The sequence below is a fragment of the Salmo salar genome, chromosome 09 (assembly GCF_965601325.2).
Source record: "Salmo salar chromosome 09, fSalSal1, whole genome shotgun sequence".
NCBI classification, from domain to species: Eukaryota; Metazoa; Chordata; class Actinopteri; order Salmoniformes; family Salmonidae; genus Salmo; species Salmo salar.
Genome location: NC_138299.1, coordinates 64,977,451 through 64,996,525, shown reverse-complemented (window position 1 = coordinate 64,996,525; position 19,075 = coordinate 64,977,451). Strand labels below are relative to the sequence as shown.

The following is a 19,075-nucleotide window of genomic DNA, read 5'->3' as shown; positions in this document are numbered from 1 at the left end:
TTGGCAACATTATGAAAGGTTCTCCATTTTTTTTACTTGTAAAATAGGAACATAATTGGAAAATGCCATGGATACCCCCACTCTCAACTTAAACTGGTGACTGAACTAAGATTTGTTAAAGGCAATGGTATTGCTGTTGTGATTAATTGTGTAGTTTTGGGTACCGGTAGTTAGGAGTACGGCAAACACCTTATTTCTTTGGTTCCTCAATATACATTTACCATATTACAATGTAGGCTATGTGTTACAGCACTACTTTTGGTGTCCCCCTCAGGAATTGCTCTTGAGAAAATTTCATGTAATTGTCCCCTCCAAAGTTAATATCAGATTTTCGCCCCTGTGTGTGTGTGTTTACCACTGGATTAAATGCATGATCAATTTCACAGTTTGTCACGGTGTGGAGGCTTTCTTTGTGCATGTTGGAGCCTGGTATCAATTAACCCATACTCATGATTAGTATTGATTACATTAAATCATGTTAATCATGTATAATTCTAAAGGCGCTTATTCGTGTCAACCCCTCCACTGAGTTTCATTATGGTGTAACCTATGCACTCAGAATTGTCTGACAATGTAGAACACTACTGAACTAGAGGATCCGCCTCTTGATGTGCTGAGTGTGTCTCTTTAAATCTTGTGGGTGGGTGTAACTCTTTCTTTCCTTCCTTCTCTCTCCCTATATATATATACTGTATATATATATATATATATATATCTTTCTGTCCGCGGTAGCTGTCGCGTTTTGTGAAATAATCATCATTGCTAAAGCTTATAGTAAAGAACGCATGGCTGCCAATCGGGTACTCGTTTACGGAGGAAGAGGCGCACTAGGTAGCAAAATTGTTCAGCACTTCAAATCTAAAGGATGGGTGAGTAGCGTGCTATAGTTTATTTATTTAAAAAAATTAAGAATACATATAGAATACAAATACAAAATCGTGTGCGCTGTTGCTTGCCACGGTGTCTATTTGCAGTAACCACATGTTAAGTAGACGCTATGGTAAGAAGCAAGGAAAAGGAAATGAATCCATATGAAAGTGTCATCATCAAGACGTTTAAACGTTGAAGGATGCCAGGCCAGAACTTTCAGAAAACATATCATCACTTGCATTTTGAGTAAATAGCCTACTTTGCAGGATAGCTCGACACCATCATCCTATTTTCAATTGCTTCTTTCTTTTCCAACAATAGTGGGTCGCCAGCATCGATATCGTTGCCAATGAGGAGGCAAACGCGAACGTGCTGGTGAAGTTATCCGAGTCATTTACCGAGCAAGCTGGGCAGGTAGGAGGAGCGCGCTTTCACCTGCTCCCTCTGTGATGTTGACAGTTTGGGCGTAGTGAATGATCCCTGTGTCAAGGGAAGCGATCATTGACTTTCCATTTGCAAAACGCTGGATAATTACCGTCATTTCTATGCCACGGTCGAAAACTCTTGCTCAATGGTTATGCTATCGCATAGGCCTATAGGGGTCTATTCTATTCATTGCCATATTGAATGTGTCTTTTTAAAATGCAAGATTAAATTGATTTCTTCGTTGTGGCAGCTAGATGTCAACACATTGTAAACACAGGACATGGTGACATTCCAAATGATAAAATATGTATTCAAATAAAATGTTATATTAGCAAAACAGCCAGAGTCTTGCCCTTTCTAGTAACAGACGGTTTTCTCTTGCTGCAGGTGACAGCAGATGTGGCACAGTTGCTAGGGGACCAGAAAGTAGATGCCATCTTGTGCGTGGCAGGCGGATGGGCAGGAGGAAATTGCAGCTCAAAAGGTCAGAGTTCAAAAGCATTTTCCTGAGATATCATCAGTTCATTTTGAACACACACTGATATGAATGCTTTAAAACCAATTTCCCCTTAGGCTGTTTGTTCGTTCCATTGTATAATGTTCTATTTAGTTATGTGTTCATTCATTATTACTATGTTGCTCCTCAAACAAAAGGTTATCTTTCTGTATGTATGTTTTAGACTTGTACAAAAACACAGATATGATGTGGAAGCAGAGTGTGTGGACCTCTACCATCTCTAGCCATCTGGCTGCTGTGCACCTGAAGCAAGGGGGACTGCTGACTCTGGCTGGGGCTAAAGCATCACTGGGTGGCACTAGTGGTAAGACCTCTACTCTCTACTGGTGTTCTATTTTTCTGGTGTTCTAAAATATTCTACTGGTATTGTAATTTATTATATTATGCATTCTATTTTCTCATGTAATGTTGTCATGCTGACCCTGTTAGATTTGTGCCTCTGTTCTGACCACGCTTTCATTCCGACTTTGATGTTCGAGGGACTTTGGCATACTGTCTACTGTCGTCGCGATTTAAACAGCCAAAACAAATAGCAGCTTATGTCATCAAACACTTTGTAAAACATGTAACCCATGGGTACAAATAAGCCTATGACATAGGAACTAAAATATGAGTAACATGTTTAATATGATATACATAGTGATATTTCATGATGTTGGACAATTATGAGGAGAGAAATTGTTCCTATTATGTTTTTTCACACAATGCTGTCTGATATTTTAAACCCTGTATGCATGTGAAGGTACCTATAGGACCAAGCACCCATGCCATTCCCTGTGTGGTGTGTTACCCATATGATGGCCCTGACAACAATACAACTCCTGACACCAGGGCACCTAAAATCCCTGATAAGCAGTCGCTACAAAGCTCCCGCTCTCATTGGCTGTCAGATTGGGGAGGAGAATGAGTCAGCAGAATTTGGGTCCTGCACATGTGGACATGGTTAGAGTGTGCTGTGCTGTTCTCCTATTGCAATGTAGCTTACTGTAGCATCTAGTGCTAATCTAGACAAAGGCCAGGAAATTGCAGAGATTTCCCTGAGGGGGATTGGTTTATTTTGACAGTGGTATGTCTAATATTATTTGGGGATGTTTCCTATAGTTTAACTAATCTGTAAGCCAATATTTATTTTTATTAAAAAAGGTTCTACAGTATTTCCCCTCAGGTAATGCTCAGAGCTGCCTTTAGGTGAAGTGTGTGAGTTTTAGAAATACATCTTTAAAACTACTTTTCATTTTATAATGTAGGTAAAGCATTTCCCCCATGCCTTATCAAACATTGATTGCCTAAGGCCTATTCAAAATACAAATGCTCTGTACTATTGACAGAAAAACAAGACAGTGGATGACAATAGTAGTGCTTAAAGATTGCATGTGTTTAGGGGTTATCTGTGCTTATATTTGAACTTTATTCTAGCTTTAATACTTTACCAGCTACTTGTGTGTCTGATTTACTGAGTTCTCAATATTGATATACTGCCTTTGGGCAGTTTGGGTTCCAGTGGTGTCTTAGTCTTACAAAGCCAGACGAAGAGTAAGCTACATTGTAAACATTCCATTGTGGACTAAAAGCTTATGGGTTGATTTGGGGTTAAAGACTGACGTTAGTTAACCATGTGAGCACCCTATGACCCTTATCCTTCACCCTAGATTTAAAAGAGAGGTTGAACTGTCAAATAACATTGATTTAACTTTGGGTGATTCAGCACGCAAGTCTGTTAATCCTCTTTGGGGAAATAGATTCTAAGCACACTTCCTATGAACCATCCTAACGCCAATTGGTAGCACATCTATGCAATCAAATACGACAGTCTCTCCCCAACGAAAAACTATGGGTTCCATTTAATTTCAAATATGTTCCAGTTCGTAGTAGTACAGTATGTTGGAGAGAGAACAACAATTTAAGGAAGAGCTAACTCTCCACCCCTTTCTCTCATTGGTCCATTCTTCAAATGTAGCTGTGGCATGCCTCCTCTGTTTTATTTGAGGGTGGGGAGAGCATATTACATTCTTCAAAGACGTGTTTCTACGTGGAAAATGCTGCGTATTGTTTCCAGATGCTACAAACAAAAATATTGAAGGGAAATCAAAAGCATGCTTGTGGAACAAGTAGTCATCTCTCAATAGAACTGTAACGGGCAAATTCTGTGATCCAAAAGCACCTGGAATATTTGTCCATAGTATATGAAGAGGGAATGTGTTGTGAATGTATGTTACATCATAGTTTCCTCAGCTGGTGACCTCAAAATATAGTATGTTTGTAATATCACATATAGGACCAGTCAAAAGTTTGGACACACCTACTCATTCCAGGGTTTTTCTTTATTTTTAGTTTTTTTTACATGGTAGAATAATAGTGAAGACATCAACTATGAAATAAAACACATGGAATAATGTACTAACCTAAAAAGTGTTAAACAAATCAAAATATACTTTATATTTTAGATTCTTCAAATTAGCCGCATTCATGACAGCTTTGCACACTTGGCATTCTCTCAACCAGCTTCACCAGGAATGCTTTTCCAACAGTCTTAAAGGAGTTCCCACATCCTGAGCACTTGTTGGCTGCTTTCCCTTCACTCTGCGGTCTAACTCATCCTAAACCATCTCAACTGGGTTGAGGTCGGGTGATTGTGGAGGCCAGGTCATCTAATGCAGCATTCCATCACTCTCTTTCTTGGTCAAATAGCCCTTACACAGCCTGTAGGTGTGTTGGGTCATTGTCCTGTTGAAAAACAAATGATAGTTCCACTAAGCGCAAACCAGATGGGATGGCGTTTCGCTGCAGAATGCTGTGGTAGCCATGCTGGTTAAGTGTGCCTTGAATTTTAAATAAATCACTGACCGTGTCACCAGCAAAGCACCATTACACTACCTCCTCCATTCTTCATGGTGGGAACCACACACTCAGAGGTCATCCGTTCACCTATACTGCATCTCACAAATACACAGCAGTTAGAACTAAAAATCTCACATTTGGACTCATCAGACCAAAGGACAGATTTCCACCGGTCTAATGTCCATTGCTCGTGTTTCTTGGCCCAAGTAAGTCTCTTCTTTTTTGTGTCCTTTAGTAGTGGTTTCTTTGCATTTGACCACAAAGGCCTGATTCACCCAGTCTCCTCTGAACAGTTGATGTTGAGATGTGTCTGTTACTTGAAATCTGTGAAGCATTTATTTGGGCTGCAAATTCTGAGGCTGGTAACTCTAATGAACTTATCCTCTGCAGCAGAGGTAACTCTGGGTCTTTCTTTCCTGTGGCGGTCCTCATGAGAGCCAGTTTCAAAATAGTGCTTAATGGTTTTTGCGACTGCACTTGAAGAAAGTTCTTGACATTTTCTGGATTGACTTACATTCATGTCTTAAAGTAATGATAGAATGTTGTTTCTCTTTGCTTATTTGAGCTGTTCTTGTCATAATATGGACTTGGTCTTTTACCAAATAGGGCTATCTTCTGTATACAACCCCTACCATGTCACAACACAACTGATTGTCTCAAGATTTGTTTAACACTTTTTTGCTTGCTACATGATTCCATATGTGTTATTTCACAGTTCTGATGTCTTCACTATTATTCTACAATGTAGAAAATAGTAAAAATAAAGAAAAACCCTAATGAGTAGGTGTGTCCAAACGTTTGACTGGTACTGTGTATTACTTTGTAACACTTATTGTGTATATTTCATGTCCCTTGTTATAAGGATGAGATTTATTGGTGTTTTTCTCTCTGCTTATCTGATTTGGCTGTTTGTATAAATGACAACTCACCTATCCAACCATCTCTCCTAGATCACCCTCCCTCTCTTTATCCCTCTGTCTTTCTCTCCTCAGGCATGGTGGGCTATGGCATGGCCAAGGCAGCAGTCCACCAGCTCTGTCAGAGTCTAGCCGGAGAAGACAGTGGGATGCCTCCTGGAGGTGTGGCCGTAGCCATACTACCGTGAGTCATCTGATCGCCTGCCAAGTTTATTTCCTAATTAGGAAAACCCTGCACTCATTAGAAAGTCGCTGGGAGTTGAATTTTTTTGGCAGAAACAGGGGTCAAAGGGTAAATAATGAAAAGAAGGAAATCGTTTATTTTGTGAGGGATGTCACAGTTGTGGGTGTAGTTGACCTCAATGTCTGGGAGGATCGAAAAGGGTTGCCTGTGCTAAAGGAAGAAGACTCCCTCAGTCGCTCTCGTATTCACCTCATGAGCAGCGATCTGTTTACACTGTTTCATTGATTAACTGATGCATGTAAAGCACTTTTTTTGCAATGTCACTATGAGAAGCCTGTATCTGAGTTTTATTGTCAATATTCTCAGGGCTCTGTTATAGTACATTCCAATTACATGAGGTTGGGCTGAGGCCACCTGCCAGGCTACTAATAGCTGTCACATATGGTTAGCATTACCCCCATGACTTGCAGTTCTTCTGCACTACCAATACGTATAGGATGAGGGGTGCTTTGTTCACTGCAACTGTGCACATTGAATAGACTGTAGACTGCAACTGTGCACATTCAACTAATACAACAGATATCTAAAATCATATTTCAATATATGTAAGTGTTTATGTAGCAATTATCTTGCTCATCTCAAAATATAACTGTGAAATCAAAGAGGTTGTTGGATGCTCTCTGGCAGAAAATAAGACAATAGAGATATCATCTCTACGCTTTAGCTTTGCTTTTGTGTTTTAATATGTAGACAAGGGGCTTTACATGGGGCTGGTACAATCAGTCCAGAGCCAGATCCTCAGGCTTCAGGTCAGTTCCTACGACTGCCAGATCACTATCATGTGACTTGATTACACAGGGTAACCTTGGATACGCCGATGAACAGGAAGTTCATGCCTGATGCAGACTTTGGTTCCTGGACACCGTTGGAGTACATTTCAGAGTGAGTGTGATATGGTGGATGATGGGTCGTTTGTTTTATCTGATATTTAGTTGATCTCGATCTTAAAAATTAAATGTACAGTATATTTATGCTTTAAGACCATCATTAGGTGTATTCCAGGGTTAAGAACATGCATCTCTTGTCTATAATTATAGTCATACATTGATCAATCTTTTTATTTGTAAGAAGATTGCTGTATACCAATATTTCGCCAGAAGATGGCAATGCTGGAAAATAGCCTACTCAATTGTATTGTTAAAATCAACACCTTGCCAAAAGATATGTAGAGCCAAATGTATGGTTTGAATAATACTGTAATGTGATAAAAATATGAATTTGATGGACATATCAACTAATTATCTCCAATCTTAAATTACTTGGATACTCTTGGCTTCTATTACTTACAAATCCTCTTTTCAGGATTTGCCCAAATGTGTTGTAAATGCAATGTTAACTATATAAATGTAATTAACATACACAAACATAAATGAGCTATACATTTTTTTTGTGGGTCTATTCTAAGCTAGCGTATGGAGCCCCTAAAGTTTGTGTTCCTCTATTCATGTCATCTTAGACACAGACCGCTGAGTCTCCATTCTCTCCTCTGTACCATGGTAGAGATTAGATGGGATTTTATCCAGTTTTATAATCCCAGAATAGTTGGATGTCATTAACCCTGCAGATTAACAGTAGAAACAGATGAGGGTCAGGAAGTATAAATAGAAGCAATGGGAGAGGGCAATTCAATTAACACTTTGATACAGTCTCTGCTGCTTCTCAAATGTCCGCTTGATGGACTGGAGTATGAATGTTGACTGACATGCGAGTAGGCCAGTGTTGTAGTACTCGAGTTCAGGACTCAGGCTTGACTCGGACTCAAGTCAGGATTTTTATGACTCATGACTCAACTCTGACTCAACCAGTGATGACTCGGACTGTACTCCCTGTTCACTTATGACTGCATGGCCAGGCACGACTTGGACTCAGACTTGACTATTGGTGACTTTGTTGTCAGAAATAGCTGGTACTCGCTGTTTATTATCTATACATAGTCACTTTACCCCTACCTACATGGACATATTACCTCAATTACCTCGACTAACCTGTATCCCTGCACATTGACTCGGTACCGGTACCCCCTGTATACAGTACCTTGGGAAAGTATTCAGACCCCTTGACTTTTTCCACATTTTGTTACATTACAGCCTTATTCGAAAATGGATTCAAAAATATATATTCTCAGTAATCTGCACACAATAGCCCATAACAACAACGTGAAAACTGTTTTTTTAGAAATGTTTGCAAATGTATAAAAAAAACACCTTATTTACATAAGTATTCAGACCCTTTGCTATGACACTCGAAATTGAGCACAGGTGCATCATGTTTCCATTGATCATCCTGGAGATGTTTCGACAACTTGATTGGAGTCCAGCTGTGGTCAATTCTCTGGATTGGACATGATTTGGAAAGGCACACATCTGTCCTATATGATGTCCCACAGTTGACAGTTTATGTCAGAGCAAAAACCAAGCCATGAGGTCGACGGAATTGTCCGTAGAGCTCCAAGACAGGATTGTGTCGAGACACTGATCTGGGAAGGGTACCAAAAAATGTCTGCAGCATTGAAGTTCCCCAAGCACACAGTGGCCTCCATCATGCTTAAATGGATGTTTAGAACCATCAAGACTCTTCCTAGAGCTGGCCAATCGGTGGAGAAAGGCCTTGGTCAGGGAGGTGATCAAGAACCCAATGGTCACTCTGACAGAGCTCTAGAGTTCCTCTGTGGAGATGGGAGAACCTTCCAGAAGGACAACCATCTCTGCAGCACTCCACCAATCAGGCTTTAATGGTAGAGCGGCAAGACGGAAGCCACTCCTCAGTAAAAGACACATGACAGCCCACTTGGAGTTTGCCAAAAGGCACCTAAAGACTCTCAGACCATGAGAAACAAAATCCTCTGGTCTGATGAAATCAAGATTGAACCCTTTGGCCTGAATGCCAAGCGTCACGTCTGGAGGAAGCCTGGCACCATCCCTACAGTGAAGCATGGTGGTGGCACCATCATGCTGTGGGGATGTTGTTCAGCAGCAGGGACTGGGAGACTAGTCAGAATCAAGGAAAAGATGAACGGAGCAAAGTACAGAAAGATCCTTGATGAAAATCTGCTCCAGAGCGCTCAGGACCTCAGACTGGGGAGAAGGTTCACCTTCCAACAGGACAATGACACTAAGAACACAGCCAAGACAATGCAGGAGTGGCTTCGGGGCAAGTCTCTGAATGTCCTTCAGTGGCCCATCCAGAGCCCAGACATCTCTGGAGAAACTTGAAAATAGCTGTGCAGCAACACTCCCTATTCAACCTGACAGAGCATCAGGGATTTGCAGAGCAGAATAAGAGCCACTCCACAAATACAGGTGTGCCAAGCTTGAAGCATCATACCCAAGAAGACTCAAGCCTGTAATCGCAGCCAAAGGTGCTTTAACAAAGTACTGAGTAAAGGGTCTGAATACTTATGCAAATGTCAGGTTTTTATTTTTAATAAATTAGCAACATTTTCTAAAAACCTGTTTTTGCTTTGTCATTATGGGGTATTGTGTGTTGATTGATGAGGTGGGGGAAAAAAAACGATTTCATCAATTTTAGAATACGGTTGTAACGTAACAAAATGTGGAAAAAGTCAAGGGGTCTGAATACTTTCCGAATGCACTCTATAGCCTCGTTATTGTTATTTTATTGTGTAACTTGTTTTCATACTTTAATTTCTAAAAAGTTGTATAAAAAAAAAATATATAAATATATTTTTTAAGGGTTTGTAAGTAAGCATTTCACCTGTTGTATTCAGGGCATGTGACAAATGAAATGTCATTTTATTTGAAAGTCTCTCTCCACTGCATAATTCAACATGCTAGCTACAACAGCACATGCCGGATAGCTACTGTGGCTCCTAGCCTTACCAATGTGCAAGACAGTAGGTCTCGCTTTTAGCACTAACAAGGGACTCGTGACTCGAGTATAAAGACTCTGACTAGGACTCTTCCTCGAACACAAGGGACTTGGGACTCAACTTAGACTCAAGGTTTAGTGACTTGACTACATCACTAGAATAGGCTAGCTCATGAAAATTTGTTGTTGAAATAGGTAATTGGCTAACAAGATAACTCAAATCACACTGAGACGCAGAGATACTGCATCTACAGTACCAGTCAAAAGTTTGGACACACCTACTCATTCAAGGGTTTTTCTTTATTTTTACTATTTTCCACATTGTAGAATAATAGTGAAGACATCAAAACTATGAAATGACACATATGGAATCCTGTACTAACCAAAAAAGTGTTAAACAAATCAAAATATATTTGCGATTCTTCAAATTAGCCACCCTTTGCCTTCATGACAGCTTTGCACACTCTTGGCATTCTCTCAACCAGCTTCACCTGGAATGCTTTTCCAACTGTCTTGAAGGAGTTCCCACATATGCTGAGCACTTGTTGGCTGCTTTTCCATCACTCTGCGGTCCAACTCATCCCAAACCATCTCAATTGGGTTAAGGTTGGGTGATTGTGGAGGCCAGGTCATCTGATACAGCACTTCATTACTCTCCTTCTTGGTCAAATAGCCCTTACACAGCCTGTAGGTGTGTTGGGTCATTGTCCTGTTGAAAAACAAATGATTGTCCCATTAACCGCAACCAGATGGGATGGTGTTTTGCTGCAAAATGCTGTGGTAGCCATGCTGGTTAAGTGTGCTTTGAATTCTAAATAAATCACTGATTAGTGTCACCAGCAAAGCACCATCACACCTCCTCCTCCATGCTTCACGGTGGGAACCACACATGCAGAGATCATCCGTTCACCTACTCTGCGTCTCACAAAGACACGGTGGTTGGAATGAAAAGTCTGAAATTTGGACTCATCAGACCAAATTACAGATATCCACAAGTCTAATGTCCATTGCTCGTGTTTCTTGCCCAAGCAAGTCTCTTCTAATTATTGGTGTCCTTTAGTAGTGGTTTCTTTGCAGCAATTTGACCACGAAGGCCTGATTCATGCAGTCTCCTCTCAACAGTTGATGGTGAGATGTGTCTGTTACTTGAACTCGGTAAAGCATTTATTTGGGCTGCAATTTCTGAGGCTGGTAACTTTTAATGAACGTATCCTCTGCAGCAGAGGTAACTCTGGGTCTTCCTTTTCTGTGGAGGTCCTCATGACAGCCAGTTTCATCAAAGCACATTGTTTTTTGCGGCTGCACTTGAAGAAACTTTCAAAGTTCTTGAAATGGTCCGCATTGACTGACCATGTCTTAAAAGTAATGATGGACTGTCATTTCACTTTGCTTATTTGAGCTATTCTTTCCATAATATGGAGTTGGTCTTTTACCAAATCTTCTGTATACCAACCCTACCTTATCACAACAGAACTAATTGGCTCAAATGCATTAAGAAGGATAGAAATTCGACAAATTAACTTTTAACAAGGCACAGCTGTTAATTGAAATGCATTCTAGGTGACTACCTCATGAAGCTGGTTGAGAGAACGCCAAGAGTGTGCAAAGCTGTCATCAAGGCAAGGGTGGCCTCTTTAAATAATCTCAAGTATAAAATAGATTTTGTTTTGTTTAACACTTTTTTATAGTTAAACATTAGACAACGCTATCGCCATAGTCTCATCCTCTTATTTTTCTTATTTTCTCAAAGTCTTATTTTTCTGTCTTCCAGAACTTTCTTCAATTGGGCCACTGGTGCAGATCGTCCAGCATCGGGCAGTCTGATGCAGCTCACCACCGTGGGAGGCAAGACACAGACCCTACCCACGCAATAGAGGAGAGGGAGAGGGAGGTGGAGAGGAAGGGAGGGAGAGATCGACAATGAGAGAGCGGGAGGGAGGGCTAGTGAGCGGGATGGTTGGGAGAGACGATGATCGGGTGGGTCGGGAGGGTTAAAATGAGTCAAAGGGAGAAAGAGGGGATGAACGCTTGGTTGAAGATGTTCCCTCTAAGAACTATTATCAGTATCTCATAACAAATTGTTTGTATTTTTGTGTCTTTTGATGTGGTTTTAATACCTCTGTCTCAATTTGAATAAAACTCCCACATGAATCGTAATCTGATTTAATAATATGTGAGAGACAATCAAAATACTACAACATCACCATAAGCTTGGTACTTTAAACAGTGGAAATGTAATACACATCTGCTGAAAACAATCATAGAAAAGCAACACATTTTGGGGATTATGGATTTGTAGCAGTTTCACTACCGCCATTGAATTTAACTGGTTATAATTAGACTTATTCGCCTTCCATTAAATACATACCGTTTTGAATGGGGTTGGAGACCAGTTACAGTAAATTCTTTACCTGCCTTGTTTGATTTGTTCTAGTGCATGGTCATTTCCAGTGAAATGCTTTAGCCTTCACCACCAGGTGGTGCCCCTGGATAACAACTCACCTCACCAGTCACATTATCCATTGTGTGCCTAAGGGAATATGAGTGCGTTTAGACAGGCAGCCCAATTCTGATCTTTTTCCCAATTATGGGCAAAAGAGCTGATCTGATGGTCAAAATACCAAGTAATAGAAAAAGATCAGAAGTGGGCTGCCTGTGTAAATGTGTTGGTCACAAAACTAACTATAAAGTAATGTTAACACACACAACATATGAGTGGATTTGGCCGAAAACAAAAGTCAATAAAGAAAAGGCAACATACAATAAATGGGCTCCACTGAAAATCTGAGATTTATTGATTGATTTTATATGCCAGTTGAAAGAAATACATAAACATAGTATAAAAATGTGACCGGAAAATCACAGTCAGACTTATTTCTATTATTGTTCCTTAAAAAAGAAAAAATGTTGATTATAGATTAAAGTTTATTGGATTCATTTTATATTATAACCCCAGGCTGCTGATAGAATGACTGATCAGTGAATATCCTTCCTAAGAACAACTGAGGGTACAAAACATTAGGAACACCTTCCCAATATTGACTTGCACCCCCTTTTGCCCTCAGAATGGCCTCAATTTGTCAGGGCATGGATTCTACAAGGTGTCGAAAGCGTTCCACAGGGATGCTAGCCAATGTTGACTCCAATGCTTCCCACAGTTGTGTCAAGTTGGCTGGATGTCCTTTAGGTGGTGAACCATTATTGATACACACGGGAACCTGTTGAGTGTGAAAAACCCAGCAGCGTTGCAGTGCTTGACACACTCAAACCGTTGCGCCGTGCACCTACTACCATACCCCGTTCAAATGACTTTTGTCTTGCCCATTCACCCTCTGAATGGCCCACATACACATTCCATGTCTCAAGGCTTAAAATCCTTCTTTAACCTGTCTCCTCTCCTTCATCTACACAGATTGAAGTGGATTAAACAAGAGACATCAATAATGGATCATATCTTTCACCTGGATTCACCTGGTCAATCTATGGAAAGAGCAGGTGTTTCTAATGTTTTGTACACAACGGCTGATCCCCATAGGCTTACCACATATTACACAGAACAATAGCATCGGTAGCATTATGAGAAGATAGCTCCTTGAAAATGAGAGCAACACGGACTATCACCGGCAGGTATCTTTGATCAGCTGAAATGCTTTCTGTGATAAACAATGGCTATATGTATTACCATGGGTAATCGCTCTATAGCACTACAACATCATGGGAGCTAATGTATGCAGGCGGGACGTGTTGAATGTGCCTGGGGCCCTCACACAATACACCTAGATGAATTGCCCCGCCACCCTGCGTAAGTCCATATCAGAGGGACTGAACACCACCTCCTTGTTCTCTTCAGCGTTGTGATTTATTATAGTGTGTGTCATCACCGGGGCCCAAGCCTTATAACTGTTGCTCCTGCAGCTCACTGTGAGAAACAGCAGCGTTTTAGCCTAAGGCCTAGTAAATGTCCTAGGGTAAATTTGAATTCGCACATATTCGCTAAACCAATAGGGCGATTTATAGGTTGACGGAACAAGAGTAATATATATGGGTTATTGTTTGGTTTATTTATTTCGAGTGGAAGGGCTAGAAAAGTCCACCTATCATAATAGAATGGTTGAAATTGATGGTTTCCCGTTTGTCGTTGCGGGAACGGGAAATTTGCATTTGCCTCGATGAAACTCCTGGGTGTTTTCTTCATTACTTTTGTGAGACCTTAGTTTTGTTTTCGCGAGGAAGCTGGAGATCGAGGTTAAGGTGTCTAGTTCGCAAGACTAAAGTGGACTTAAAGACAAGTTGTGTGACCACTCAGTTTTAAAACTTGGCATTGTGAATAAATTATTATGGCCATTTTAGCTGATATCATATGTGACACATTATTGTAGTTTTGACCACCTTGTTGTTTTATGGCCTCTCCACAAGATAGACATGAAGAATATGAAGATACACCATTTTAGCACGGCTCTCCAACCATGTCCTGGAGAGCTACCCTCCTATAGGTTTTCACTTCAACCCCAGTTGTAACTAACTAGATTCATCTTATAAACCAGCTATTTATTCGAATTAGGTGTGCTAGATTAGGGTTGGAATGAACAACTACAGGATGGTAGCTCTCCAGGAACAGGGTTGGTGAGCCCTGGTAGTGACACCAGCCATAGAACAGAACAGAATTTGAAAATTCCCCTTGGGCGATTCACTACTGTCTCATCTGAGGCTCTTCCACCAGCACAGGCCTGAAACAAACCCCTGGAAATAAATGTCCTGATTAAACTGACCCCCTTTCCACCTTCCAGCCCCCATTTTCCCATCCCCTTCTAAATGTTTCTGTTATTGGGGGGTGGGGACAGGGTTAGAGAGGGGAGGGTATGTCTGAAATGGCAAGGCGCCGTGTGGAAGCCATTGAGCCCTGAGAGAGCGCGGTGGGGTGTGCATGTGTGTAATGTGAGGACAGATGGTAGTGGTTAGCCTGCTACACAGTTATATGACCTGCATGGGACTAGACCCCTCCACTACCTCTGAGAACCTAAAACCTAAGCACACATGTCACGTGTGAGGGGGGGGGGGGGTGATGCCTCTGATGTTCACGTCTGCCTACTCCCAGGCACTTAGAGGGAGTGTTCTTTTTTTCTACAGGGTACTACGAAAACAAGATCTTGGGTAAAATAAACAAATTGAAGGCTATATATGTTTAACCTGAAAGGACACATAACAATTATCCTTGTACATGAATATTTGTAATGTTGATAATAGGATCAAATAATCGCTGAAGCTGGAACATAGAGTATTACTATATCCTTATTCCTGCAAAAGCAATTCTAAATGGTCACTCACTTTTAAATCAGATTACCCCAGTATTCTAATGTTTAAGAGCAGGGGTGTCAAACTCATTTTGCTCCAGGGGCTGCATTTGGTCTTCAACGAGGTCCGGAGGGCTGCACTGAAAATGTGTTATATTTCCCTGCTGTCAAAATTAGCATAAAAATAGTCCTATCCATCGTTTTGGGAATTTTTTACGCTCCCTGTCTCTCTAGTGATTGATTATTAGCAAGCTGGACAGTCAAGACTGTGCACAGTTCATCAAGAAACGATGAAAATATGTCCATCACATCTCTACACAGTTTCGATGTGGCTTTAGTCATTTTAAAGTATATTGAGTTAGTTTCCCTAAATATGAGATGTATGCCTTCATTGTTTATATCCCCGTAGTCCAACGCTAGATGGTGCTACGTCCTAGCTGGACTGTTTAAGGTAAGGTAACGTAATTAAAATGTGCATGATAAGTATTTCCCTGTAATTAAATGGACCTTATGTCAATAAATAATGGCACAGGGTGAGAATTGATCGACCTTATTTTCTTGAATACCTTGAATACTTCCTCCTGTTTCTTATAATTACACTCAGTACATAAGCAGCATATATTCCCTTATAGAAAGGTTTTGCAGAGTTGAATCAAAATAGGATTTCTGTCTGATTAAAATTCACAATTTTGCTCATATTTGGTTGTCTTCCATTTGGTTAGTTGTGATATGTTTGCAAGGAGAATACCATCTCAAAACCAATTATACCAATGTTGTATTCACCTCTTATCCTTAGGATGCAACCATAGAATATACACTATACCCATTGAAGAAAGAAGTACACAGCGCTGATACCCAAGGCAAATATTTGATGTATGAGTACCACTGGTAGGCACACATAGTCTATGACATATAGCACATAAATGGAATGACATGACAGCTAACAACACGATTACAATGACAGTATTGTTTCATGCTTGGTGTGCACTCCTCGTCGTGTTGGCTTATTTGTCAAAGATACATTTATTACCTGTCTTATCAACAGATTGCACTTCACTTAGGGTTGAAAGGATTTATCATAAGCTGTTACATATATCCCACACGTCATGTTACCAGATGTTGTCATATTTAGGTCGAATGTAAGGTCTGCTTTTATTGCAATAACAGAGCGTGTCATCATGCAACAGATAGCATAGAATTATGACTCAATGCTATGGAAAGCCTTAAAGGAAATCTTTACCCAAAAACAATCTTTTGGTATTTCATTAGTCCATTGTTGACATAGTCCCAAAAATGTTTTGCATGTCAGCAATCAAGTTTTCAAGATATGTAACGTTCAAAATGCAGAAATCTGTCCCGAATTATGCATTTTGCATCATATGATGCTGTGTTTTGCAATGGACTAATAAAATAAATGCCAAAAGATATTTTTTGAGTTGAGTTACCATTAAAAATAAGATTGACAACTAATAAAATAAATACGAAAATATACTTTTTGGGTTGAGTTACCATTAAAAAAATAGGATTGACATATAATGCATTGTATCAGAAGATATATATCAAATCAAATGTTATTTGTCACATACACGTGTTTAGCAGATGTTATTGCGGGTGTAGCGAAATGCTTGTCTTTCTAGCTCCAACAGTGCAGCAATGTCTAACAAGTAATATCTAACAATTTCACAACAAATACCTAATACACACAAATCTGAGTTATTAATATAGCTAGGCAGTATGCAATAAAAAAAGCACTGAATCACACCTCATATTGAGGTTTTCCTAAGTTAAATTAGAAATTGGATTATAATAGCCGTCACTGCAGTCAGTTCTCCTACTGCAGTTTTTCAGGGGTTCTACACGACTCTAGACGCAGTTAAGACAATTAAGGATATTAGTTCTCCGCACCCCTCTTGGCCCAGCTAAATGTGGAGGGCACTTGGCTGACATAACAGTGCCATTTGGAGAGAATATGCCTGAGGCAGTAAGTTAATACTTACACCCCTGTCAAAAAAGACCACCAAAACCGCCACTTGATTCCCGAACATTGACAGGTCCCATTACTGGAGAGGTGAAGAGGATGAAGACATTAGAGACAATAGGAGTTGTTATTAATATGGTGATGGTAAGGAGAAGGTGGGGGACGCCTGTCATAACAAGCTCAGCTGGGGGAGGTTGAGGGAGCGGTGGGAGAGGGCCACTTTCACCTGACAGTTCAGCAGTCTGTAATTAACAAGATGCCTGTTTTTAAGAGCCATATTTACAGATGCACCATCGTCAGAGGAAAATGTATTGACAATAAATAAAACATTAGCAATCTTTATTATAGATTTTTTTCTACTTTTTACATTGTATTCGTACTTAAAACAATCAAGAGCAAACTCTGTGCAAGTGGAAATGCTCAGTAATTCAGTCCTCTTGAGTTGAAGTCATCCACCAATACGACATGTATAATGACACCTCAATAGGCTTTGAAAATGGAAACACCATTACAGAATCTACCCAGCACTACAACAACCATTGTACAACCATTGCGCAATGTACACAACCCTTTTAATGTAACTAGTAGTAACAATGTGGTCTCAAAATGACAAAAAAAACTATAAACCATGAACCAATAATGATTTTATTTTAAATTCTTTACAACCATACAACTGAAATAGGAGTCTGATGTAGCCATTTTGTTTTCAGAGCTTGAACTCTGCGTTGCATCCCTAATTACACTCTATTCCCTATGTAGTGCCCTAGTTTTGACCAGGGCCCATAGCGCTCTGGTCAAAAGTAGTGCACTATATCGAAAATAGGGTGCCATTTGGGACGCTAACCGGCCCGTCTATCAAACAGCACAGCAACAAGCCAGTGGAATCCAGGTCATATGTGTGTGGGGGGGGGGGTGATTTGATGCTGCTGTGACCGGATTGAGACTAGCTAGTAGCTACAGTATGGGACCCAAGATAAGCCTCTTGGGAGTTGTGTGCATGGTCCTCTCTGGTCTGCTAAAAGGCTTAGCTATAGCATCCATCTTTCTCCCACCATGACCCCTACTATGGAATGGGAGTGGAGTGTCCAGAATGTTTTGGAGGTCCAAGAGACTCCCTTGTTCCCTAAGAGGTCATTTTGAAAGAGGTTAGTTTGGAAGCACAGACTTCCCTGTAATGTCCGCCCCGTCATGCAAGCATGCGCGGATGCAAACACACACACAAGCATGGATGCACACACAGACACACACACACACACCAACACATACAGATACGCATGCTCATGTGCACAAACACACACCTACACCCTAACATATGTTTCTCATTTACATCTTCTCCAAAGCACACAGGTCCTGTGTATAAGGTCTGAGAAAGGGGGTGCTAGTTGGGGAATGGGATAATAGTTTTGCTATTTTTTCAAACACAGGTCATTTTTTGATACAGGTGGTTCATTTTATTTTACAAGACATGCATAGTACAACCCATTTTAAATAGAATAGAATATTAAATGTAGCTTTCCTATGTCACCAGTGGACTGAAAACCATAAATCTGAATTTCGGATTTTTTTTGTTTAAGCTTTAGCCCTTTATGTAGTTGTTTTAAAATAATTGTTGTCTTTAATTAATGGGCATTAATATCATTTTCAAAGACATGTAGCCTCATGTTCATACATGAATTCTACAACAAGAGCACTTCTTCAAATCTTGACTTCAGGGGCCATCATCCTTCATTATTCATGTAAATGTATGCAACAGAATACCAGAATAATGATAGTTTTGAATATGTAGCTTAAGTGTGTCTTGGACAGGAGTAGTGAGATATGCCAATAATAATATATACATTTGGTGAATTATTAAAAAGGCATGACTGAAGATTGTATATTCGTTTCCATGTTTATTTCAAAGGAGCATACATTTTAAAAATACTTCTCACGCGCTATGGCCTATTTGATAACTGAATCTAATCAAATGTCTAAATTAATAATTTAAGTGTGTGCGCACGTCTGTGTACAGTAAGCCTATGTATTATTTCCCACATTGTGTAAGTGAGAAGAAACTGCAGTACTTTGCGAACTTACAAACTTTGTGTCCTACAGCTTGAGGCACAACTCATATTAAACAAATTGCATGTTTCACCTAGTCATCATCAAGCTAAATGAATACTGTAT

The 19,075-nt window shown here is 40.2% G+C and overlaps 1 protein-coding gene across 2 annotated transcripts; it reads left to right on the top strand.

Annotated features, from left to right (window-relative positions):
- The first annotated feature begins 628 nt into the window (after positions 1-628).
- Positions 629-11,797, top strand: LOC106611553 (dihydropteridine reductase). 2 transcript variants are annotated; one of them, XM_014211878.3, is made up of 7 exons: positions 629-869; positions 1,192-1,284; positions 1,684-1,780; positions 1,977-2,117; positions 5,644-5,752; positions 6,611-6,694; positions 11,412-11,797. In XM_014211878.3, exons 1-7 carry the CDS (start codon positions 786-788, stop codon positions 11,512-11,514), a joined length of 711 nt encoding a protein of 236 aa, XP_014067353.1. In that variant the 5' UTR covers positions 629-785; the 3' UTR covers positions 11,515-11,797. The 2 variants fall into 2 exon arrangements, with proteins under 2 accessions (XP_014067353.1, XP_014067355.1); XM_014211880.3 differs by lacking the exon at positions 1,192-1,284 and having other exon boundaries at positions 703-869.
- The last annotated feature ends 7,278 nt before the right edge of the window (positions 11,798-19,075 follow it).